Source organism: Monodon monoceros, unplaced genomic scaffold, assembly GCF_005190385.1.
Source record: "Monodon monoceros isolate NGI ecotype Baffin Bay Population unplaced genomic scaffold, NGI_Narwhal_1 Super_Scaffold_11, whole genome shotgun sequence".
NCBI lineage: Eukaryota > Metazoa > Chordata > Mammalia > Artiodactyla > Monodontidae > Monodon > Monodon monoceros.
In genome coordinates, this window is record NW_021703767.1 from 13130432 (window position 1) to 13156094 (window position 25663).

The 25663-nt window shown below is 37.6% G+C and overlaps 1 protein-coding gene across 2 annotated transcripts in view; it reads left to right on the forward strand.

Annotated features, from left to right (window-relative positions):
* Positions 1–25663, forward strand: part of SCAF4 (SR-related CTD associated factor 4) — a 56441-nt gene that overhangs the window by 27291 nt on the left and 3487 nt on the right. Inside the window, exons 8-19 of one of the 2 annotated variants that reach the window (XM_029214581.1) lie at positions 3538–3737; positions 4094–4202; positions 5629–5793; positions 6326–6411; positions 7092–7282; positions 8214–8314; positions 8764–8877; positions 9731–9887; positions 11469–11626; positions 13409–13574; positions 13664–13750; positions 13907–14098. In XM_029214581.1, coding sequence (XP_029070414.1) covers positions 3538–3737; positions 4094–4202; positions 5629–5793; positions 6326–6411; positions 7092–7282; positions 8214–8314; positions 8764–8877; positions 9731–9887; positions 11469–11626; positions 13409–13574; positions 13664–13750; positions 13907–14098 — 1726 coding nt within the window. The remainder of the gene's footprint in view (positions 1–3537; positions 3738–4093; positions 4203–5628; positions 5794–6325; positions 6412–7091; positions 7283–8213; positions 8315–8763; positions 8878–9730; positions 9888–11468; positions 11627–13408; positions 13575–13663; positions 13751–13906; positions 14099–25663) is intronic. The other variant, XM_029214582.1, reaches the window with a different exon arrangement.

Sequence of the window (25663 nt, forward strand, 5' to 3'; positions counted from 1 at the left end):
AGATACAATAACTATTGCTGGTAGTCCAAATTAAGAATCCATATGATAATTACTGCTTGTTATTCTAGTACAAAAGAAGTACATGCTTTTAGGGGAAAAACTGCAAATAATACAGAAAGTTCTAAAGTAGGGAAATCAGTTCCACTCTGCTTTGAACAGAGTTGTGTATGTTCCCATCCATATGGGAACATAAATTGTTATGTATTGTGGTTTTGTTTTTTAGTCTTCTGTGTTGTGTTGTGATTAGGAAAACTCTCTGAACTTGTATTAAAAATTCTCTTTCTTCTAGTAGTTTTATATTTTTGTTTTTCATGTTTGTCTCAATCTATCGAGAACCTATTTTAGAATATGGTTCAAGATAGTTAAATCTTTATGTTTTGGAAATAGCCAATTCTCACAATTTTTGTCATACATTTAATTCCCATTTGTTTCTGTGTCTGTCTTTGGACACTGTTCTGTCCCACTAATATCTTCGTTTACTTCTGCAACATAACAGTTTAAACACTTGCAACTTGTATTTCATTTCTAGATGTGTTCTCTGCCCTTACTCTTTTTGAGGCATTCTTTGGCTATTCTTGGGCATATGTGTTAGGGTTCTCCAGAGAAGCAGAACCAGCTATACACACAGACACACAAAGGGGAGAAAGGGAGGGATTTTCTTTAAGGAATTGGCTCACACAGTTGTTGAGGCTGGCAAATTTGAAATTTGTAGGTCAGAGTGGCAGGCTGGAAATTCAGGTAAGAGTTAATGCTGCAGTCTTGAGTCTGAATTCTGCAAGGCAAGGTTTTCATGTTGCTGTCTTGAGAATGCCTTTTTTGGGAAACCTAAACCTAAGTCCTTGCTCTTAAGGCCTTTGATTGGTTGAGGCACACCCACATTATAGAGTGTATTTCTTTATTCATAGTCTACTAATTTAAATGTTAATCACTTTTTTTTCCCTTGCTGCACCATGCAGCTTATGGGACCTTAGAACCCAACTAGGGATTGAACCCAGGCCCTGAGAACACAGAGTCCTAACCACTGGACCGCCAGGGAATTCCCAATGTTTTCTTTGTTTTGTTTTGTTTGTTTGTTTTTGGCCATGCACATGTGGTTTGTGGGGATCCCCGACCACGGATTGAACCTGGGCCCATGGCAGTGAAAGGGCAGGGTCCCAACCATTGGACCACCAGGGAATAATTCCCTGTTAATAACATTTTTAAAATACCTTCACAGCAACATCTATATTAATTCTCCCATTGCAGAGCACAGGCTCCGGACACGCAGGCTCAGTGGCCATGGCTCACGGGCCCAGCCGCTCCGCAGCACGTGGGATCTTCCCGGTCCGGGGCACGAACCCGTGTCCCCTGCACCAGCAGGCGGACTCTCAACCACTGCGCCACCAGGGAAGCCCTATATTAATCTTTGACCAAACAACTGGGCACCATAACCTGGCCAAGTTGACACATATAATTGATCATCACAGCATACTTTACCAGATGAACTTTAGCATAAATTTTTATGAATTTATAGGTTAATTGAACAAGTACTGATAATTTCTTACACAGAATCTCAATTTATTAGATTTTTAATATGTCATACATGTCTTGTGTCATTTATTCTTAGATGTTTACTCATTTTTCATGTTTAGTGTTTCATAACACTTCTGTTTAGTTAATAATGCCATACAGGAAAACTATTGATTTTTATTTTATGTTGTAAATTATCATGGTATTAGAAGCTTAGTTTTCTAGTTCTCTTAGATTTTCTAGGCTACTAAATTTGACTTTTCCCATTCAACATCTAGGCCTGTTTCTTTTTCTTCTCTTACTGTTCTGGTGGCTAGGACTTCCAAAAAAGAAATGTTGAGTAATAGCAGTGCTACTGACATGCTTGTTTTGTTGTTAATTTGAATTACAACGAATTCCTCTAGTGTTTTATCTTAAGTGGGTTGGCCAATGTTTGTTAGTTATATTAAGTTTAGAAAAAGGAATTCTGTGCTTTTCCTTTGACTGTAAAGGTCTATTTTAAGCTAGTCAAACAGCTGACTGGGAACAGTTTTTCTATTTTGGCTGCTTCATAGATCTTCAGTTTCCTAAAAAGCAACAGAAATGTCTTTAGATAGTAGAGATCTCAGTTTAATTTTTTAATTGCTTCAAATCTTCTCCCAAGCAATAGGTATAAATCGTAAAACTTTAAGGAACATGTCTATATGCGATAAACTGCAAAGATCATAGGCTTTGTGTTTTTTTTGTAGACAGTTTAGACCCAGGTTTTAATTTTGGCTCCTGTCATTGACTCTATCTTGATGTTGAGTTACAGTATTCACTGTGTACCACTGTAAAAGAGCTATGGTAGTACCTATATTTTTTTATTGCCATGAGGGTTAAGTAAGCTAACGTGCGTAAAGCAGCAAGGTGCCTGGGCCATGTTAGATCGCTTGGTTATAATAAGAACTTTTAGTCACGTGGCCTAGAATTATGAAGAAAGAAACAGAAGTGTTGTCCAAGAAGGGGACTTCTTTCCTAATTTAAAAATCTGTTGTCCAATAAAGTAGAACCAGAATTTCCAGGCAAAACTATAACAGAACAATACAAATTTAGGAATTTGAGGTTGGAAATCCATGAGCAGGAAGGGCACAGCCTGAGAGAAATGACGGCCTTGTTGGATGCCAGAGACTGAGGGCTTTGAGGTAGAAAAGACCATTGTCCACATCCTAATTGTACATGTATTAACTGTACAGTCTTGGTCACGTTTCTTAATTACCCGAGCCTTAGTCTCCTTGTCTGTAAGAAGAAGAAGCTATATCTACATTGCATGTTTCTTTTGATGATGAAATATTGTGTATAATCTATCAAAACACAGTAGTGGTTGTATTACTTTCATTCCTTCTTTTCTGAGTAAATGTAACCATATTTTAAACGGCTCCTCTTCTAGACACGTGATCCTGTGAAGTGCACTGATTGGTTTTTTTGATTTTTTGTGTTTTTTTAATGAAAGTTTCTGGTAATCTAAGGTGGGTTGTGAAGTTTTAAGAAAGAAGCAAGCGCACAGGTAGACTTTGCAGCCCTGTCTGTGCCATTCTCTTTTTTCTTTTTCATATTCTCGATCAAGCAGCATATGGACATTTTTCTGTAGGCATTTATAATGATTGGATAAGATGGTCTTTCTTTTTGTACATTTTACAAAGCCGACTGAAAATGTGTACCCATTTTCATATGTGCAAAGTTCCAAAAGTTTTTAGTCTAGGAAAATGAATGGGTAAAATCTATCACTAAATTAGTTATAAAATCATATAGAAAATAGTCAAAAAGAAAACACTGTACTTAGAATTGGGGAAGAAAAACATAATTTTTTAAAGTGTCTTTTCAAAATGGCATTTGTGTAAAAATTGTCTGTGAACTAGGGTCCTGAGAGGCATGTGGGAAGGTGAAATTGTACATGACAGCATTGCGGGATTATAGATGGTGGTAAATATCTGTTTTTATAAAGTTTTTTGTTCAGTGAATCACAGTCTGAATTTTAAAATGGAAAATTGACATACACACCTATTCCAGAAGCTACTTGATAGATTTGATTACGATGATGAGCCGGAAGCTGTGGAAGAATCGAAGAAAGAAGATGCTGCCGCTGCTGCCGCCGCCGCCACTGCCGCCACCGCCGCCGCCACCACAGCACCTGCTGCTGCTGTTGCGCCCCCTGCACCTGCTGTACCTTCTGTTGCTGCGACTGCTGCTTCTCCTCCACAGGCACCCTTGTGAGTTGCTTTCTTTTGATTCCTCAGCAGATAGAGATTTGGTAGTCATTATAAGGCATAATGCAAGTAACACTTAATAACGAAATCATTTTTCATATAGTCTTTTAAAATTCTTTTTTTAAATTGTGGTATTTGGAGTTTTCTTCTGAATGGAGAGGAGATCCTGTCAGATTTACAATAAAAAATGACTTTTGGGGAAAATGCTGTGTTTAAGTTAATAAGGCAAATATATGATTCAGTAAAGTGTTGATTATTAATAACTCCTGAACAGCATTCTTTAAGTTTCTGTAGTATAAATGTGGCTAAGATTCATGTGTTTTCGAATGGGTGAAAACAAGACTACTCATATTTTTTAGTGGATTTCCTGGAGATGGCATGCAGCAACCAGCATATGCCCAGCACCAAAACATGGATCAGTTTCAACCTCGAATGATGGCAATACAGCAGGATCCAGTGCACCATCAGGTAGAGGCATTTTTCTTATAGCTGAGTTTTAATAACTGAAGATCTATTCATTAGAGCATATGGGTTGCACTTCCCAGACCACTGTTACTTAGATGTGTGCATGGCTAAATACTATAGCTGCAGTAAAAGCTGTTGAGTACATAACTGATTTGAGTTGCTTTTTGCTTTAATTAAAACAAGGATGCTAAACATTACATGCTGATAATTTAATAGGCATTTTTGTTTAAACAGTTTAGAAAGAGATTGTGGTTCTATTTCAGGGAACTGGCCTGTTTAGTTATACAGCTATTTCCCTTGTGAGAAGCCTTTTTTCCTTTTTTTTTTTTTTTTTTTTTACGGTACACGGGCCTCTCACCGTTGTGGCCTCTCCCGTTGCGGATCATAGGCTCCGGACATGCAGGCTCAGCGGCCATGGCTCACGGGCCCATCCGCTCCGCGGCATGTGGGATCCTCCCGCACCGGGGCACGAACCCGTCTCCCCTGCATTGGCAGGCGGACTCTCAACCACTGCGCCACCAGGGAAGCCCAGTAAAGTATTTTTTAATTAAAGTATATATGTTGGTTTTTTTAGACATAATGCTATTGCACACTTAATAAACTACAGTATAGTGTAAACATAACTTTTATATGCTCTGGAAAACCAAAAAATTCATGTGACTTGCTTTATTGCGATATTCACTTTATTACAGTGGCCTGGAATCGAATCTGAGATGTGCCTGTATTTGGTCATATGAAATTGATATTGTGATTTTAATGACTTGCTGAGGAATGAAGTTTGAAAAATATTTTATAAGCCTGTTTAAAATACAAAGAAAACTTATGAACTTTTTTCCAGATGTTTAACAATTGCTGAAAGTTTATTAATAATTTAGAAAGAATATTTTGTGATACTATAATGACATTACAATTATACTTTTAATTCTATTAGCGTTGGAATGTCACATGTAGAAAATTGTTACATTGTGGCATAATTACTCTCATTATTACGATATTTGAAACCCTAAATATCAAACCCTAAGTATTATGTATTCAACCCTAGGCATGTTGGTTGAAACTCCCCTTGGGGTAAAATGTTTAAAATATATCTAGACGTCAATTCTTCTAGCCACTTTTCCTCCCCCCAAAGCTTAATTGCCTTTAAAGTTGAAGAGAGACAGTTTGCGATAGAGAGTACCTCTGAGTTTAAGTTCAGTCTGTCACGTTGCTTCCTCATATAAATGAAGTTATGTTGTTAAATTATAAAACCAGATCATGTATTCATAATTTTAAAATGAGTTGTAGGATTTTTACCCTGTATTCTTGGATATATAACAATTCTTTGGATAAAGATTGTACCAGTAGGAATTGTCAGTCATGGTTCCTTGATCAAGGTTTTTTTTTTTAATTACTTAAATTCTGCTTGTACAATTTTTTTAAAAAACAAAAGGTTCCACTTCCTCCTAATGGACAGATGCCAGGATTTGGCCTTCTTCCTACACCTCCATTTCCTCCCATGGCTCAGTCCGTGATTCCTCCAACTCCACCCGTGCAGCAGCCTTTCCAAACTTCCTTTCAGGCACAAAGTGAACCACTTACACAAAAGGCACATCAGGTAAAACTTCATTCTCAGATTGTTGATTATCTGTATGGTTCCCTTGATTTATAAATAGATTGCTGCCTGTTGGCTTGTTATCTTCCATTTTGAATATGAAGAAAGACTATTACTTCGGGCACAGATTTGCCCTCTCTGTGAGCGAAGTTTTTCATTTGGAAAGTGGACATAATAATACTACAAATTTCCATACGGTTTGTGAGGATTGAGATAGAGTATAGAATGTTTAAACAGTGCCTAATTCACTGCTTTAGGTGATGGTTGGTAAACACAGTATGTAACTTTTACGAAATAATTTCCAGAAGTAGATGAGTATTTCTTCTAATCTTGTAAACCATATAAAAAAAACTTTTCCCACTCATGGCCAGTCATTATTAAACTGGTAATTTGGTCTCAAGTAACCAAAAGAGAACTTTCAGGGCAAGAGATTTGTAATTTAGCATTTTTTAGATTTTTGTCCTGTTTTTTTCTATTTATAATTGCCACTTTCTCTTTTAATGATGGGTTTTGTGTTTTGTTTTTCTTTTTAAAGGAAATGGAAGTAGAACAACCTTGTATTCAAGAGGTTAAGCGGCACATGTCCGATAACAGAAAGTCAAGATCTAGATCAGCATCCAGGTAGTTTATAGAAAATGTTAATCCAAGTCTGTATGTCTTAGGAGCCATAGAATTTAAAATCTAGTTGGATTGTTTTCAGATGCCCAGGACTAATAAAATAACACTTGGTATGTTTGTATGCATGTGTGGATTGGGGGTAGGAGAAGTATTAATTTTAAAAAACTAAGTCATCTCAACCCACATATTTTCCCTTTGAGTTGCTTTAATGCCTATTTACAGATATACATGGAATCATAAGATTTATGTATTCAGAGTTCTTTTACCAATTTATCAACCCAAAAAAGTGGAAAGAGAATAAGTAATACTGTAATCGGATTACATGTTTTAATTCCCACAGAAAAGACTTTACTGAGAAGATAGAGAACAGTAGTCAGTATATCTCAGTGATGACATTAGCTTCTTCACTATAAAGATGTCATTTAGTATAGTACCAGAGGTATCAAAGATGGGAGGTACTTTTATAAGTTAGCATCCTTATTTATCTCATTTATAATATATTTGTGCTTTCTAACTTTGAGCATATTAAAAATCTTTAAAATGAATTCCCTGCTGTCAAATTCTTACATACCCAAACATTAAATTACTTAGTTGTATTTTTTCTTTTTCAGATTAACACATGCTTACATTTTCTTTTTTACCTCCATGTGTTAATCCATTCTCCCTCGTTCTGAAAATATTAGGTCACCAAAAAGGAGACGATCTCGATCTGGTTCTAGAACTCGAAGGTCTCGTCATCGACGTTCTCGATCTCGGTCCAGAGATAGACGCCGACATTCTCCTAGATCTCGATCCCAAGAAAGAAGGGATCGGGAAAAAGAAAGAGAGCGCCGACAAAAAGGCCTTCCTCAAATCAAACCAGAAACTGCTAGTGGTACGTGAACGTTTATATTCAAATTTCCTGCATTTTTTTTCATGTCATGAGTTTAAAATGTTTTATAACTGTTAGCAAAATACCACTTTATGAGGTCTTACTCATTTGTGCTTTGGCATATACCCTTGGATTTGCCTTTGTACATTAAGCCAGCTGTAAAGCAGCAATGAGGAGCGAACCAAACTAACGATGAGGAAGTGTGTCTTGAATCGAATGTATGAAATAGAGTCATTAACTAGTTCTCCTACACATGGTGGAAAGGTGGGGTTTTTTCCTCCTAGAATAACTAGTGCCCTCTTTTATAAAGATTTATGATTTACAGAATGTACTAGCTTACATTATCTCCTGAATTTCATGATGTGTTTAGAATATGTTTAATAAGGTGTGCTAGACATATTCTTGATACAACTCTGTAGCTACTAATGAAATTTTAAGTTATAGTATAACTAGGGCATGTATAAAACTTCTGACTCTGCAAGGCTTATTACCGAGGACACAGCATGAAACAAAACTCATATACACTCGACAGTTGGAAAGGAACAGCTACATGCAGTGAACAAAAGCACTGAATTGGTTGGTGATCAAGATAGTTGGGATCAAGTCTTAGCTCTTGTGTTCACTTGCCAAGGGCGATCTTGGGCAAAATACTGCTTCTCTGGCCCTAGTTTACGTAGATGAAATCTTCAGATGTGTCTTCAAAAAGATCAATTTTTTTTACCAACTCATAGGTGTACCTTTCACTATCCTGGTTCCATTTCTGGAAGTACTACCACAATTTTCTAGAATTTTTTAAATGTATATGGGGTTTTCTACTTAAACTTATGATATCTTAATGTAACTCATGCATATCTTTAATGATTTTTTTCATGTAAAGTACAGTGCTGTTCATTATCGAATGTGTATATTTTTATGATTATAATTTTATTTTAAGTTTGTAGTACTACACTCTGGGTGGGACAGCTGGACAAAAGGACTACTCAGCAGGATGTTGCCAGTCTCTTAGAAGAGTTTGGTCCAATTGAATCAATTAATGTGAGTATTTATTAAATCCCTTAATGACAGTAGATATATGTGACTAATGTTACTCTATGAAATTAAGGACTTGAAACCTAAGTTAAAATTTTCCCAGGTTTGTAGAAGATGTGGCTAGTGTTCAGGTGTTCTGAGTTCATGTTTAGCATTTAACTACATTTCTTGGGTCACCAAGTTTAATCTAAAACCTTTTTCTAAAAAGTTTTTCTAAAAAAGTCTTTATATAACAAAGCTTGGGGAACTGTAGATTTGTCGATAATTGGAAGTTGAGACCAAACTGGAACCACCAATTTAACAAATTAATTTAATCTCCAGTTATAGAAGTCTGGCTCTGGAGGGTGCAGGGGGTTTGAATTGGGCTTGTTGGAACTGATTACGTAGTATTATATCTTGTTGCTTTTTTATTTTTTTGTTACTATGTTTTATAATATTAAAATCTTTTGGAGCAGATGATTCCTCCCAGAGGTTGTGCCTATATTGTTATGGTTCATAGGCAAGATGCTAACCGTGCCCTGCAGAAACTGAGCCGAGGAAACTATAAAGTGAACCAGAAATCCATAAAGGTACTGTTTTATAGTTTATAGTTCATTTCTTTTAAAACTTAATATATAATATTATGTGACTTTTAAAAAAAACTGTAATTTTGGACACTGGGGCATTATCTGTGCATCTTTTTTTAAAGAGGTTATCTCCTAAGAGTTAAAGTAAAATTTTAAATGTTAGGTGCATGGTAGAATTTTGTCTTTTTTTTTAAAGGTAGGTAAGTACATCAAGGTATTTACTTGGCTCTTTAAATATAATGTCATTTTGTAAAATATTTTGTCATTCAGAAAATTTTTCACATTTTAATTTTAAAGTTTGCCATCTCATCTTAGAACTATGAAAAATACTCACTGAAGATAGAGGAAAAAGATATAGGTACATGGGTATTCTTACTCTGAGGGGCCAGAGTCAGTGTTTCCTTAATGTTATAATACCATGTTCTACCCTTGGATTGCACCGCAAAAGGATTTTGTCTGATGTTGAGTAATTCCGAGGTACCCAAGACGTTTAAAAGTGCTCCCCACTTTTTTATGCTGAATTGTATAGGGAACTTCAGCCTGTCCCTGATAAACTTTTTCCTTTTCTCTTAAGTTTTATGCTGCCTGGGTTTGCGGGGTGGTGGGTGGTTGGAAGAGTGAGTAAGGAAGTGATTGCCAGTCAGATTTCCATCCTAGGAGAAACAAAGTGAGATGGTAGGGTAACCAGTTTCCTAGCACCGAATAAAGTTTTGAGTGAGATCCAGAGAAAGCCAGGCCAGATTGCTCCCTTGCTGACCAATTCTGAGTAATTAGAATCATGAGGAACAGTTAACTTTCAATTTATGACATTCTTCTCCTTTCCTCTCTTTTTATATTTTAACAAATGGTGAAATAGATTGCCTGGGCCTTAAACAAAGGAATAAAGGCAGATTATAAGCAGTATTGGGATGTAGAACTTGGTGTTACTTATATTCCGTGGGACAAAGTCAAGCCTGAAGAACTGGAGAGTTTTTGTGAAGGAGGAATGTTGGACAGTGATACACTTAATCCAGGTAAAGCAGTATTTAATTTTTTAAAAAAAATTAATCTGTTTTCTTGGTAGTGCTATGACAAATGGTTATTCTTTGCCTTAGGATCTGATTTTTGAGATTTTTCAAATACCCACTATGTGGGTGCCAGTCTCTCCATTATAATAAACTGAGGAAACAACAGTGAATAAGACAAATGTGGTCCTTGCCCTTATGCAACTTACATTTAGTGGGAGAGTTGCAGACACAAATAAATACTGATTATGGGCTTAATTATTAATTATAGTATTAAGTGGATCTTAGGTAGAATTTTTCACTGTAAAAACCTAACAGATCAAATGAGTCTCAAACTGAACGTTGTTAGTACAATCCACTGCTTCATAGTAATTTCTTAGAAAATGTTTAAATGTCCAGAGAAGCCATCAAAAGTAAACGTGTAAGACAAGGAGGTGCAGTTATTTGTAGGCTGAATATTCAAAATGCCAGGTTGATAGTGGAATTGCATTGGGAAAAATGGCAGCTTGTGGGGGCATGACCTGAAGATTGATAGCAGGATGAAAGGAGCACAGGGTGGCATGGCAAATTACAGTAAATACTTAAAGCATTAAAGAACTTCAGTCAGGAGTGATGATTTGAAAAGCCAAAAGGCAATGAAACAATGCTGGACTTTCCCCATACACCACCTCCTCCCTCCTTGGTGTGTAATGCCTTCGCTTAAGGATCGGACTAGGTTTCTGTTCAGGCAGACAGGTATTGAGGGTCTACTGTGTGCCAGGCATTCTGGGAGACTCTGGTCCAGGGTAAAAAGAATCCTGCTCCTCCCTCCCAGGGTCTTTAATCCAAACAATACACTGTTGTGGTTAAGAACAGAGACTTTAGAGCCAAATATGCCTGGGTTGAATCCCATCTCTGCCACTACTAGGTATGTGACTTTGGGCAAATTGTCTTTTGTTTACGCCTCTTGAGAAATGGGAATAATAATAGTAGGACCTACTTATAGATGGGATGGTACTTATAGATGGTTATGAGAATTAAATAAATATATATATAGCTTAGAACTGTGCCTGGCACGTAAGTAAGCATTCTTTTTGCATGTTTGCTATTGTTAATTTAAATAATTAATGTTTATGAGATTAGCATAGGCATTTCTTTAATAATCAGAATGCTCTCTGTTTTGGGTTTTTGTTTTTTTTTTAATTTATTTTTGGCTGCGTTGGGTCTTTGTTGCTGAGCGCGGGCTTTTCTCTAGTTGTGGCAAGTGGGGGCTACTCTTCGTTGTGGTGCACGGGCTTCTCATTGCGGTGGCTTCTCTTGTTGCAGAGCACGGGCTCTAGGCACTCAGGCTTCAGTAGTTGTGGCTCACAGGCTCTAGAGCGCAGGCTCAGTAGTCGTGGTGCACAGGCTTAGTTGCTCCGTGGCACATGGGATCTTCCCGGACCAGGGCTCAAACCCACGTCCCCTGCATTGGCAGGTGGATTCCTAACCACTGCGCCACCAGGGAAGTCCTGCTTTCTGATTCTAATATCAACCTTTAAAAAATCATTTCTGGGTTTAAAGTTATAAGCTGAAATGTAAGCTTTTGTTAAATTTCTTTAACTCTCATAGATTGGAAGGGAATTCCCAAAAAGCATGAAAATGAAGTTGCTCAAAATGGAGGGGCAGAAACCTCACACACAGAACCAGTATCACCCATACCTAAGCCTTTACCTGTGCCTGTCCCTCCTATTCCTGTTCCTGCACCTATAACAGTACCACCTCCACAGGTAAGACTATTTGGAGCGTTGTTTAAACTTTTAGAAAGATACCTTTCTAAGTCTTACTGTAGATGTATGTCTAGATTCATAGTCAAAGACATGAGTGCATATTAATTTTTTGTGTGTTGGTATGTCAGACCTATTATTTATAAATGCTTTTAAAAACCAGAATAAATTTCATATTGCCTTACATCTGTCGAGATTATTCAGTGTCTTACCTCATAACCTTTTTGACTTGAGATGTGATTTTCCTGTTACATGTTAAGAGCTAAGTAAGTAATGTTTTGGTAAAAATTATAAATACTTGACCCATACTTTTATGTATGATCCACTAGATTTTTCTTTTCTTTCAATGCCTTCTTTCCTCAATTTCTCACATTAAAACTGAATCGGATAAATCTGAGCTATCACAAAACTGGGTTGCCTAGCTTCTTCATTTTTCGTAGTGTTAGGAGAAAATTACATGCTTTGATACATACTTAGCTGTGATATTTTATAAATGGAGTCCCCAAATTGGCACTCTTTAGCTGACCTTTTGGATATGCCTTCCAGTGCAGGTTCTAAATAAGATTCAATGAAAGTCAAAGAAACTTGACTAATCTTTTAAGATTGATTATACTTTTTTGTAACAATAGCTAACATATGTTGGGTATTTATTAAGTGCCAGGCACTAGCACTTAATATTTATTCACTCTTTAATCCCCATAATTATGTGAGGTTGGCACTTTTCCATTTTACAGATGAGTAAACTGAGGTAGGTCTAGGGAGTGTAATGTAAGTAGCTTGCTCAAGGTCACAAAATGACCTGAAAGGGGGGCCAGGCACTTTGACCCTAAGGACCTGTGATCTTAGTCACTGCAGATTACCAGGTAGCTTTTTCTTTTTCTTTTTTTTTTTTTTGCGGTACGTGGGCCTCTCACTGTTGTGGCCTCTCCCGTTGAGGAGCACAGGCTCCGGACGCGCAGGCTCAGAGGCCATGGCTCACGGGCCCAGCCGCTCTGCGGCACGTGGGATCTTCCCGGACCGGGGCACGAACTTGTGTCCCCTGCATCGGCAGGCGGATTCTCAACCACTGCGCCACCAGGGAAGCCCCAGGTAGCTTTTTTAAAAGTTGTATTTCTTGGGACTTCCTTGGTGGCGCAGTGGTTGGGAGTCCGCCTGCCGATGCAGGGGACACGGGTTCATGCCCCGGTCCGGGAAGATCCCACATGCCGCAGAGCGGCTGGGCCCGTGAGCCATGGCCGCTGAGCCTGCGCGTCCGGAGCCTGTGCTCCGCAGCAGGAGAGGCCACAACAGTGAGGCCGCGTACCACAAAAAAAAAAAAAAAAAAAAAAGTTGTATTTCTCAAACTTATTGACCTAACCATGAGACATTTTTTATCATATTAATATTCTAGCAGAACACCAATACAGGTGCTGGTGAATTACAGTGTGAGTTTGCTGTCATAAAGTAGAGAGTAAATATGTGATTTCTCGGAATTCCTTGGTGGTCCAGTGGTTAAGACTCCATGCTTCCACTGCAGGGGGCACAGGTTTGATCCCTGGTCGGGGAACTAAGATCCTGCATGCCGCGCGGTGCGGCCAAATAGAAAAAGGGAAAAATACGTGGTTTCTATTGTTTAGGGGTAGGTGCAGATTACCACCTGTTATCTAATAAGTGTACTTACATAATAAGCACAATTTAGAGATTCCTTTTTTCTTTTTTCAACAAGGTATTTTCCTTGTCTCTACATACACCCTGTGGGTGGGAGGGTGGCTAAATATGTGCCTTCATTTTCCGTTTTCTTTCTAGGTCCCACCACATCAGCCGGGACCTCCTGTAGTTGGTGCTCTCCAGCCACCCACTTTCACGCCTCCTTTGGGAATTCCCCCTCCAGGCTTTGGTCCTGGTGTTCCTCCTCCTCCACCTCCTCCACCATTTCTGCGCCCAGGATTCAACCCAATGCATTTACCACCAGGTACACTAAGTTATTTGAGAAGACATTGTTTTTTTAGAGCCTGAAATAAAGTGACACAACTTCAGTTGACATTATTTTTCTTATTCTAGGTTTTCTTCCTCCTGGACCCCCACCTCCTATAACTCCACCAGTATCCATTCCTCCTCCTCACACTCCACCAATAAACATCCCAAACTGTAAGCATGTTTTTCCTTTGTGTTCACTTGTCCTCTTGGAATTGAGAGTAGGAGGGAGAATGGACCAGTAATAGGACCTATAGTATGGCAAAAGAATGTTGACCGGGAGATAATTATTTATTCAGCTTCACATGTTGATGTAATTATATTCCTTAGCTACTATCGCTGGTATAAATGAAGACACTACAAAAGACTTATCTATTGGAAATCCCATTCCAACAGTGGTGTCTGGGGCTAGAGGAAACGCCGAGTCTGGTGACAGTGTGAAAATGTATGGTTCTGCTGTGCCACCTGCTGCACCCACGAATCTGCCCACCCCTCCTGTAACCCAGCCTGTTTCACTTCTTGGTAAGTTAAGTTTTTTATCATTAGTTTTCTTTCCCCTGCCCAAGTTAGGCTTTTTATATAAACGCTACTTTTGGTAAAACGTTCTCTGAGGCTATTTTTCTTTGAGGAAGATCTTTCTCTTAAATATGTGTACTTTAGTCTTTACCAAGAATATGCTCAAGAGACAGCCTCAAAAATGAAATCATGTTTGTTTGTCTGTCTTGAATAAAAGTTTGGATTTGCACATCTTAATTTGGTATAGCAAAGTGATTAAACCAATCTCTATAAAAAGGAGTTGGTACATAGTCCATGATTAACAAAACCCCAGAACATCACAGCTTTATAAGAGAGAGCATTTCTTTAACAATGTGGGTTTTTTCCCTGTCTGGATTAATTTTTATACATTTAAAATCCCTGGACTTTGGTAGCATTCTCTGTGGGCTAGCAAAGAAATTATCTTTGATACATTGCCAAAAAATGGCTTTGTTACCTGAGTGACAGTTACACAGCCTGAGGCAATGCTTTTTCCACTGACCCCTCATTTTTCTCCTGCAAGAGTTCATCTGTTGTATTCTTTACCCACAACTCTACTTCTGTGATCCATGGAAGTGTGGTTTAGATTGTTTACATCTTTAGGAGGCCTTACCCTTGCTTGCTTGAATTATAAGTGAATATGTCATATACTTGTTATAGTGACCATCCTATAACAATTAATAAATTGTTGTATTTGAAGTGGTATTGCCGAATATAATTAACACTTGATTCTCCTAATGGGTAGTTAATTCATCCTTAGTGTTAGAATATTCTAGTCCTGTGAGCCCATTGTATTTTTCAGAGGTATGTGTGTGCAAATGTTCACTTTCATAATCTTAGGTTTTTTAAGGAAAGAGCATATTGGTTACTTGTGGGATGTAGGACTGTGGGACATTGGTTTGTGATGTAGGACTTTTACTTTTCAACTACAGCTTTCAGTACTGTTGGAAATTTTCACTTCGTTGCATGTACTACATTTATAATAAAAATCAATTTGTTTTTAAATGGCATGCTGTCTTCTGCCCTCTCCAAGACTGAGTTTAGGCTGATAATAAACTTGATTTTTATTTCTTTTAGTACACAGACTGGGTAATGGTAAAAGAGGATTTAGGGTTAAAATTTGTCACAAGTAATGTAGCGTAGTCATCATAATGATGGAAAATGATTTGTTTAATGGGGAAGTTGCTTAAGAGGTCTGTGCCCCAATGGAAGTCATAGTAGAAGGAACAGTGAACTAGGAGCCAGGAAACCTTAATATCTTTGGATCTCAGTTTTGTTATGATTCTCCACCCCCCCCATATTTGTAATAAGATGGTTACACAAGAATCAAAGAATCTAAGTTGGGTAGAATTTTCTGATAAGCTTCTTTCCTCCACCCCACACGCATGCCCCTGATTGTGAATTCTCTTTGAAATGAAGTTTCCTACTCTGGTATCCATGGGTATTAGGCCACCTGAGACTGTTTACAGAATTTCATGTATTTGTGGGTTTTTTCTGGTCTTAGTAAATTCACTGAATGAATGAAAAGATTTCATCATCTCCAAGACTTTAATAACTGCTACTTTCGAACAACCTTTAAGAACAAATAACCCAGGGAGTTCCCTGGTGGCTTAGTGGTTAGGATTCTGGGCTTTCACTGCTGTGGCCCGGGTTCATTCCCTGGTCGGGAAACTGAGATCCCACAAGCCACACGGTGCAGCTCCCCTCCCCCCCCAAAAAAAGAATAAATTACCTGCCTTTTATTTAACATTTAGGTCTTGGAGACTCTGCCCTTTTATTTCTTATCACTACTGAAATGTATAATTTAAACTCTCAGCCAACATGTGAAACAAAATAAAACACAAATCAAAAGTTGGTGAGCATGAAAAATAAACTTAGTAAGCTAGTCACTGCTAGAAAAATAATTAAATTTCTTAGCATTTATCATTATCTAACATACCTATTTGGATGTCCATCTCCTCCCACCCCCAACAATGGAAGCTCCATGAGAGAGGAACATTATTATGTAAGTGGATCGATGGATGGTTTTCAGTGTAGGACTGTTTATACTTCACCTCTGATGATGATCTTTGTCTGTAACTTATAAAACAAAATTTAGAAATTGAAAAATTGAAGGCTGTTCCAGATCTGGAAAGGTTAAAATATGACATAACATAAAAATGAAAACTTTTGTTAAAATAGGCACTTAACTGCAGTAGTTTAGTTGAATCATGAGAAAGAGAGCCTTCCATTTTCCTTCAATTAGAAATCTTGAAAAGAATATCCCATGAATTTGACCTTTTATAGAAATGAGACTTTTTAATGCATATGCAAATAAAGGATTTAACCAAAAGACTAGTCACAATTCCATCATTTTGATAAAGGAATATTGTAATCACATGCAATATTGTAGCACTAAAGGATCAGTAAATAGGTTGAATATTGTTGATGTTAACCAAGTAACAGAATACTAGAACTAAGATGCTTTCAAGTTTTCTCTTGGTGCTCTAATGTTTTCTCTTATGATAATAAAAAGCAATGTTATACTATACAGAAAACTTTAAGCCTAGAAGGTGATACTAAACTTGTTTCTTCAACTGTGAGAAAAGGAATGAAATGTCACATCGGGGTGTTGTGATCATTCAGTTGGGCTAACATATGTAAACAACTGACATGGGGCCTGCCACAGAGTAGGCACTCAGTGAATGGTGGGTGCTTATTACAGGTAAGGAATGTCATAGACGATATTTAGCATACCTAGAGAAGAGTACTGGAAATTCTAAAATTATATTACTTACTTGTGATTTATTTTAAACTGTTATAATTGTCAGCAGAGGAAGCAGCCTTTTTAGGAAAGTATGTATCTTGGCATGGTTGTCTCAGATATTTCATGGTATATTAGACCAGGAGATAAGTTCACATGTATTAAAGTTCCATCAGTTGGCTTACTGAGAAAATGTGTGTTAGTCATAGTGGCATTTCATTTAAATAGCACAATATGGTATCTGTATTCTTCCTATTAATGATACTCAAATTGTTTTCTTACAATGGAAGCTAAATGTATCTTTGAGACTTAACTGAGTTCTTGGATCCTAATTTCTGAAATGTGGCAATTATATTTTTAAAGTAGAGGGGCCAAAAAAAGATTTCAACAAACAGATCTTCCAAAATTCTGTTGTAGGCCCTGGTTATGAAGGATGTGGTGGGGTGCTTTAAGGATGGTTTGGTGTAAAGAATTTTCTGAATGATCAGACTTAAGTGTGGATGTTAGTTTGGGAGTGATGACTACCTGTTTCTTGAATTGGGCTGAAGTAGCCCTCGCAGCCAGATTTGTAGGTAACTACCTCCATCTTTTAGAGATTTTGATTATTTTAGTAACTGATAATCTGAAAACATAAAACTATTCGATGCACAATAATAACTCATTATCACTTGATTTTAAAGGAATCTGTTCTTAGTACCTCACACTTCAAAATAGCTAGAGCAGTGGTCATTTCATAAAAGCTAAAGGAAACAGTTTACAGTTGTTGACCATTTAGGAGAGAAGGCATATTAAAGGTGATAGCAATTCATCAGTACATTCTCTTTACTGTATAAGTGTATGTGTTTACTTTTCCAAACTTTTGTATAACATGTATCTCTAATACAATGTACAGCATATTTTTATTTAAAATTTCATTGTAAATGTGAAATTTGGGTTACTTTGGTGTTCCAAACAATAAAAAAATACACAAAAAAATGTTTGTTTGTGTTACATATCTCTATTGTGTTACCAGCATATCCATAATATCTTTTCAAGGAAAAATTAAGCTAAATCGGATTCATTCCTATTGTGGAAAATTAAAGTCTCTTCTCTTGCCAGATACATTTACTCATTAATTATTATTATACAGAGACTCTCTACAGTTTTGTCACACTGCTATAGATGATGGTAAATTTTATAAATAAGAATTGGGTATGTGTAAGATTGCTTCTTATTGATAATATTTGTTACCAGATATTTAAAGCAAAAGTCACAGATTGGTAGCCTCCAGGCTGACTTGCTAGGCAGTAGTATGATGTATACTTCGTGCTTGATTTTCACACATCCTTGCCTGGCCTCGATAGGCATTTGATGTTCCAAACTTTGGACTCTTCAAGAATTATGTAGACAGAATTGGTTTGTGAATTAAACAGGCGTGTTTGCTTTTATGCAATAACTATCTATGATCCTTAAGACTGCCTTGAAGATGAATAATTTTACTATCAAGTTCTGTAATTCCATTTGACTCTTGAACAACGCGGTGATTAGGGGCGCCAACTCCCATGCAGTAAAAACTCCACACGTAACTTTATAGTTGGCCCTCCATATCCGAGGTCCCACATCTGCAGATTCAACCAACTACGGATCGTGTAGTACATATTTACTGGGGAAAAAAAAAAATCTGTGTATAAGTGGGTCCGTACAGTTCAAACCTGTGTTATTCAAGGGTCAACTGTACTTAAAAATTGATATTTGACTTGTGATTTCACTTAGCTTTAGATTTTTCTGCCTAGAATTTTGATACTTTTATAATTAGTAATTTTTAACACTATAAATTAGAACATTAGAGCACCAATCTACTAGTGTGAATAACATTCAAAGGAAACCTGAAGAAAATTCTCAAAAGTTTTTTTTAATGGTAACACCTAATTTTTAAACACTTTTTGCATTTTAATATTCTTCCTTATTGTAGACTTTGTTATAATATTGGTTATGTTAAATTATAACCCAGAGGGGTCTACCAGATGTTTGTTTATCCTTTAAAAGTGTTCTTTGAAAGCTTTAAAATATTTGAATTGGTACTCTAAATATTGCATTATATTATTCCACTATGTTTCTTTTCCCAAATACTCATCACAGTGCCATCAACTTTGTATATAACATTGTTCAGTGAATGTTTTAATAGTGATCGATGCACAGCAGATATTTACCTTGGATATGAATTTATGCATGAATACACACTATATTTTCTCAGAAGGCGAAGCACTTCAAACAAAACATGGAGAAGGTCTTGCACGAAAACTTGAAAGCTGCTTATCATATTGTCTCCATCTCTCTCTGCACTTCCTAGGCTGCAGGACTCCAGCCTAAAGAGTCTCTTTTAAGTTTAAATCTCTCTGACGTCTCTTTGTGCCTGAGGAAGGTGGGAGGGGCAGAAACTCTGGGCTCTAGATTGATTTTGGTAGACAAAGATAATGCTGTGAAGAATTTCAGGTAAGATTTTTTCCAGCTAACATTGAAAATAAAATTTCCTATGGATGATCTCATTCAGTGATGGATTACCAGTATATCCCAAGCTTCTTGACTCTAATAGTACAACTCTTTAACTCTTAAGTCACAGCTGTTATACTTTGCCAGTTACAATAAAATAGCAATTCATATACAAACAAATTCTTAAAAAACGACTATAAATGAGCTATAGGGAAACTGACCAAACCTTATTGTACGTTATTTTGCAAAAAATCCAAGGAGACATTTTAAAGAGATAGTAGTCTCTGATTCTTTATTTGAAATTATGGTTTTCATGTATTAGATTTTATCAAAACATAATGTGCCCCATGTTAAAAATAGATACACATCTTAGTCTGCCTGCACTGTATGTTATTGAAAACTCAAATTTCTTTTCACAATCTTTTGCTACCATTCTAAGAACGATTTTTTTTTTTTTTTGGTATAGTAATGTATAATGCAATCTAAAATGTGCTCTCTCTCATTCTTTGAAAACTAGCTCCGCATTTTTCCATTCTCCCCTTCTCCCATCACAGTGCCTCCTGTAAGAATCACCTGGGAGTCTTTTCAAAATAATTAGGGCCTAAATGTTAACTGGTGAATCTAGGCGAAGGAAATACATGTATGGGTTGTACTGTTATTTCAATTTTCTGAAGGTTTGTAGTTAAAAAAAAGCACACTTTTAATGATTAAACAAATACATATATATATATGCCTTGGGGCTCTCAGGGCATTGGTGGGAGAGATAAGAGTGGCTGGTATATCTTTTTCCTTGTATGAACAAATTTTGAGTTAGATCCATGCACAATGCCACAGTGACATTCATTCGTTTGGAATCAAGAAAAGGTGGAACTGCGACTAGGAGCGGAAAAGGCGGTTGTGAAAGGACATTGCAGCTTTTCTCAAAATTTCAGATATTCATAGGTTTACAATGGAAAGAGACTCACCGCCCTGGGGGAGAGACCTGGACCTTGTAGCCACTGCTTTTGCCCCCTGAGAGGTATCTTGTTGATGAGTTTAGTCATCCCTTATGCCACCACCATTTATTCATTCATACGTTCAACATGTATTTACTCGAGTACCTACTGTGTGCCAGGCACCCTTCTGGGTACTAGAGATCCCTGAATGACAAGACAGGGCCTTTCTTCCTGGAGCTTATGTTCTAGTGGGGACTTAGATAGTAAGTAAACTAATAATTTCCCATGAAGCTATTCCTATGAAGAGAGTAAAGCAGAGAACGGGATTGGAGGAATGTCGTTTGAGATGTACTCTTTTATATAGGATGGCCAAGGAAGGCTTCTAAGGAGGTAATACAGAGAAATAATAGAGGAAAGAGCCATAGAGACACAGGGAAAACATCTCATTTAGAGGAGAACAGAAGGGGAGCTTGGACTGAGAACAGACTTGGCTTGTTGGAGGGACTACAGCGGGCTGCTAGGGTTGAGCAGTGCAATCATACGGAAGAGCGGCAGGTGATGAGTTCAGGACTGGTTGTCAGGGGCCAGAGTACAACAAGAAGTATAGGTCTTAAACACTTTAAATCTGGTTTCCATTTTTCAAAGGATTATGGATGGCTGTTCTATAGAAAGCAAACTACAGGCGTTGGTAAGAGTGGAAAGAGGAGACTGGTTTGGATGCCACTGGAGTAGATGAGATTAGAGTGCTAACAGCTTGCACTAGGATGGCACAGCAGAGGTAACAAGCATTTGGATTCTGAACTTATTTTGAAGATACAGCCTTCAGAATGGCCTTATTATATATATGTGAGAGAAAGGAGTCAAGAACGACTATGTTTTTGACCTGAGCAATTCAGTTGGGTGTAATTGCCATTCCTCAGATGGGCAGATCTCAGGAGTGGGTTTAGGATGAGGATGTCAAGTTAAATGTTGGATGTTTTAACTTTGACATTCAGGTGCAGATTACAACTGAACAACTGGTAAAGTCTAAAGATGTAAATTCTGGTGTAGTCAGCAAATATAAACAATATTTACAGCCACCAGAGTATGTGAGATTACCTAGGGAGGGAATGTAGTGAGAGGGATGAGCCCAGGAAAACGTCAGCATTTAGCAGTCGAAGATATGATATGGAGAACTAAGACATGATGGGAACTCTTCTAAGGAGTTTGTATATATATCAGTCATTTAAGCCTTAACAGTTCTTTGAAGTCAACACAGTTATCCCCAGTTTGTAGATGGGGAATCAGAGGCATAAAGAGATGAAGTGACCTGCCCAAGGTCACAGCTCCATGTGGCAGCACCTAGAATTCAAGGTACACTTATTCCAGCACCTGTGCTTTTTAACCACTGTCCTCTTCTGTTCCATCCAGCAAAGGATACTGAGAAGGTGCAGCTAGAGGGGTAGGAAGCAAAAGTAGAGGAAGGTATTCCGGAAGCCCAGTAAAGAAAGTTCCTAGGAAGGAGGGAGAGATCAACTGTCAGGTGCCATTTTGGGGTCAAAGAAGAGTGCTGAGACTTGCTAACGGGATTTATCAAAATGAAGGCTCCTGGATGACCTTGAGAAATGTGGTTTTATTGGAGTGATGGGTTCAAAAGTATATATAGATAGGGTCAGGAGAGAATGAGAGATACAAGATATGGATACAATGATTTTGGACATCTCTCTGAGGAGATGTGCTATATAGGGGAACAGTGAAACGGCGGTGAGCTGAAGGGAGATAGAAGGTGAGGGCAGTTCTTTCGTGTTTATTTCTAAAAGACAACTCTAGCATGTTCATTATTGGAAAACCCAGTAGAGGGGAAATTTTGTTGCAAGAAAGAAGAGAGATTTTCTAGGTTGATATTATGTAGGTGAGGGTATGGATTCAGAGTTTGAACGTGGGGCACATATGTTGACAGATGGAAGGAGTAATACAGATACAGGTGCAGGTAAATCGGTAGATTTGGTGGTAGGTAGGTGGATTAAAAAAGCCTCTCTAAATGTCTTTTTTTTAAAACAAATATACCAACTAGGATAAATAAAATGTATTTCCATTTAACAATACTTGATAATGAAAAGAAATGAAGTACTTATACATGCTACAACGTGGATGGGCCTTGAAAAGATATGCTAAGTGAAAGAAGCCAGTCACAAAGGGTCACGTATTGTATGATTCCACATTTATGAAATGTCCAGAATAGGCAAGTCCACAGAGACAGAAAATAAAATGTATGGTTGCCTGGGGGTTGGGATGGAGTTGGGGGGAAACAGGAAATGATGGTTAATGGATACAGGGTTTCTTTTGAGATGATGAAAGTGTTCTAAAATTTATTTCGATGGTTGCCCAACTCTGAATATATTTAAAAAAACATTGAATTACACCCTTTATGTGGGTGAATTGTAGGCTATGTGAATTTTACCTCCAAGAAGCTATATAAAACCAGCTAAGAATAGACAGGATTAAGGAGAAACAGGAACATATGAAATAGATATCTAGAAACATAAGAATGTGAATTGACTAGGGAAATTAGAATTGCTGGCCAGGATTAAGGGAGCATTTGTGGTTGTAGTTATAAATAAAATGAGACCAGTCAGCATGTCGGAGGTGGTGCCCAGCCATATTCAGGTGCAGGTTAGGTAGAAGAGTTGCATTTAAAACCAGTGTTGAGGTTTTTCCAGGCAACATGGTAAGGGAGAACCGTGGACTCCAAGACAGGTAAGGAGGAAAGTAAAGACGTGAAGGGCATTGGGGACTTGATCCTAGTGGGATTGAAGGTTGTTTTGGGAAAGAGGGTCAGGGAGTGGGGTACTTGAAAATGAGAATTCAGAAGTGATAAAGTTACTTGTAATGAAAGGTCCAGGACTTCGTAGAGGCGTTGGCTGTGGTAGAATGGAAGACAAGATGATGGGCGGAGAAGAGGTAGAAGAACCGCCCTTTCTACTGATTTCCCTTTTCAGATGTTCTCTCTGCCCTTCCTTTTTTTGTGTGTGAAAGATCCAACTTAAATTTACATCCTCCATGAAAGGGTTCAACTAACATTCTCCTGACATTTCAAGGTCCACACTGGTCTCCAGTCATGATATCAGCCTTCCCCTCCTTCACCACCCCTTTAATCTTTTAACATACCTGTTCTTTATTTCCCATAATTACCAACGTCTTCGCTATAGAAAGCACTGGCACCTCCCCTTTAATCTTGATTTTTAGTTTTTGTGAAAGTGGGTTTTTTTGATTCATCATAGGAAATAGCCTTGGTTATTTAAACTTCAGTGTATTTCTTATACTTCTTGAATTTAAATAGAGACATTTGGGGCTGTCACTTTTTTGGTCTGCCTTAAAATCTTGTTGTATGAGGAAATTTGGAGTCTTCTGTCTATAGTGTGAGTTTCCCCAGGTCTGAACTCTTCCCTTTTTTGTTTCATCCATGTTCTGGATAAGTTAACACCATGGTTCTTCTGAGCTCTGTACATTTAATCAATCACTTCAGCACGTTTCCACCAGGTGTAGCCTAGGCCCCTCCAACTCTCAGTATTAACATGTAAAATTTGTTGTCTGTCTCCAAAAATTGTTTCTCTTTCTAAATTCCTGCATTGAGTTGATGCCTTCATCCACCCACTCATTCGAAGCAGCTGTGTTCCTCCATCTCATGTTCTGCCGGTCCTGCCTACTAAAGGGCTTAAATCTGTTCTTCATCTCTTGCACGTCATTCAGTTGTCTCTCACCTCTTTTCCCTAGATTCTTGGAATAAGAGCCTAACTACTATTCAGTGTCCTCTGCCTCCTTGCTTTCCTGTATGCTATTTGCTGGAGGGGTCTTTCAGAAATGAACATGAGGATCATCCCTGCTAAAAATTTCTCCGTGGCTTTCCCACCACTCTAGATCAGAGTCCAGGTTCCTTTTCATGGCATGTAAGACCTGGATTGCCCCGGCCTAACTGTTCAGCCTTCCAAACCTCATTTTTTTCTTTTTTAATTGATAGCAATCTGTATTCATACAGATTCTTTCTTGCTGCTTCAATAATAAACCTCATCTTTTCTCTCCTTGATTCTCATCAAAAGACATTCTGTTGCAATTCTCAGAACAACACACTTTACTGCTTCACTTTGCTAATAATATAATAGGCCTTTCCAGAAGCCGCTGTTCTCTTTAACCAGTAATGTCCTTCCTTAAATTGGCCTTGAATGTTCTTCCTTTCCTTTGGGATCCAGTTCAGACATTCCCCTGGGACTCCCGCTCAAATTCACACACACTGACTTTGTCAGTTCCACCTTTGTCACCATAATAGTGTGTGCCGTCTCCTATAGCAATTGACATTTGTCTGTTTCTACTAGGTTATGTCCTGTTTGAAGGAAAAGATTATTATTTTTTTGAATCTTTATATCCCCAGCACGTTAAATATGTTAATAATGTAAAGCTTAGATGTTCAACATACGTATGAATAAATGAATTTTTTTAAGTTTTTAACTCTAGAAAACTTGTCAGGTATTTCACGTCATACTTGCAAACAAAATGAATAATTGCTTTGAATGTCCTTTAGACTTAGGTAACTCACTGTGTATTCCATTGGTATATGCATCATGACAGCTTTCCTAATAAAAATAAAAATGAAATTCAGCTCTTATGCCTACCAAAGGCTTATGCCACCTGATATATTTTTTAATTAAATATAACTTATTATAAAAGCAGTACTTTTTTGTTCACTGCAAAACAACAGAAGAGAAAAAAATATCTAATTCCACCACTTCTGTGACCTGAAGGCCAACATTTGGAGCTGTGGGAATTCTGTTGGGGGAATCTGTAAACTTTGTTGGTCCGTAAAGGGTTAAAAGGAAATCAGCTTATTTACAAAAGAGGGAAAGAATTTGAATAATATTTTAAGTAAATCCCAAATACAAATATCCACATATATGGAATAGATGAATTAGGCTATGTTTTTCTCTTTATAAAAAATGTGCTTTGTAGGAGTTTTAAATATATGGGTACTGTAAAAGTTAACCCTGTTAAATGAACCTGTATGTACCCTCAAATGCATGTTATAAAAAACTTAGAGATATGTTGCTAGAGATCGGTTTATATTTTATAAAGAATCATTGCCCATTTGCTCTCTTCTGTACAAGATTGAGGTTGGCCTTGCTTCCTTTGGCAGCTGTCAGATTGGTAGCTGAGGAAGCCATCATTATGGGGAAATCAGGAATAGGACCTTCCCATTGTCCTGCAAAGGTCTGTTTCCTCTTAAAGGTTCATCTGAACTTAATTCTTCTGTTACAATAAGATGCTTTGAACCCCTTCCTCATTTTTCTAGTGTTATTTAAAACTTGCTATTGGCCCCTTGAGCATATAGTTAGGTACTGGAATGTGCCACAACAAGTATTTAACAGAGTAAACATT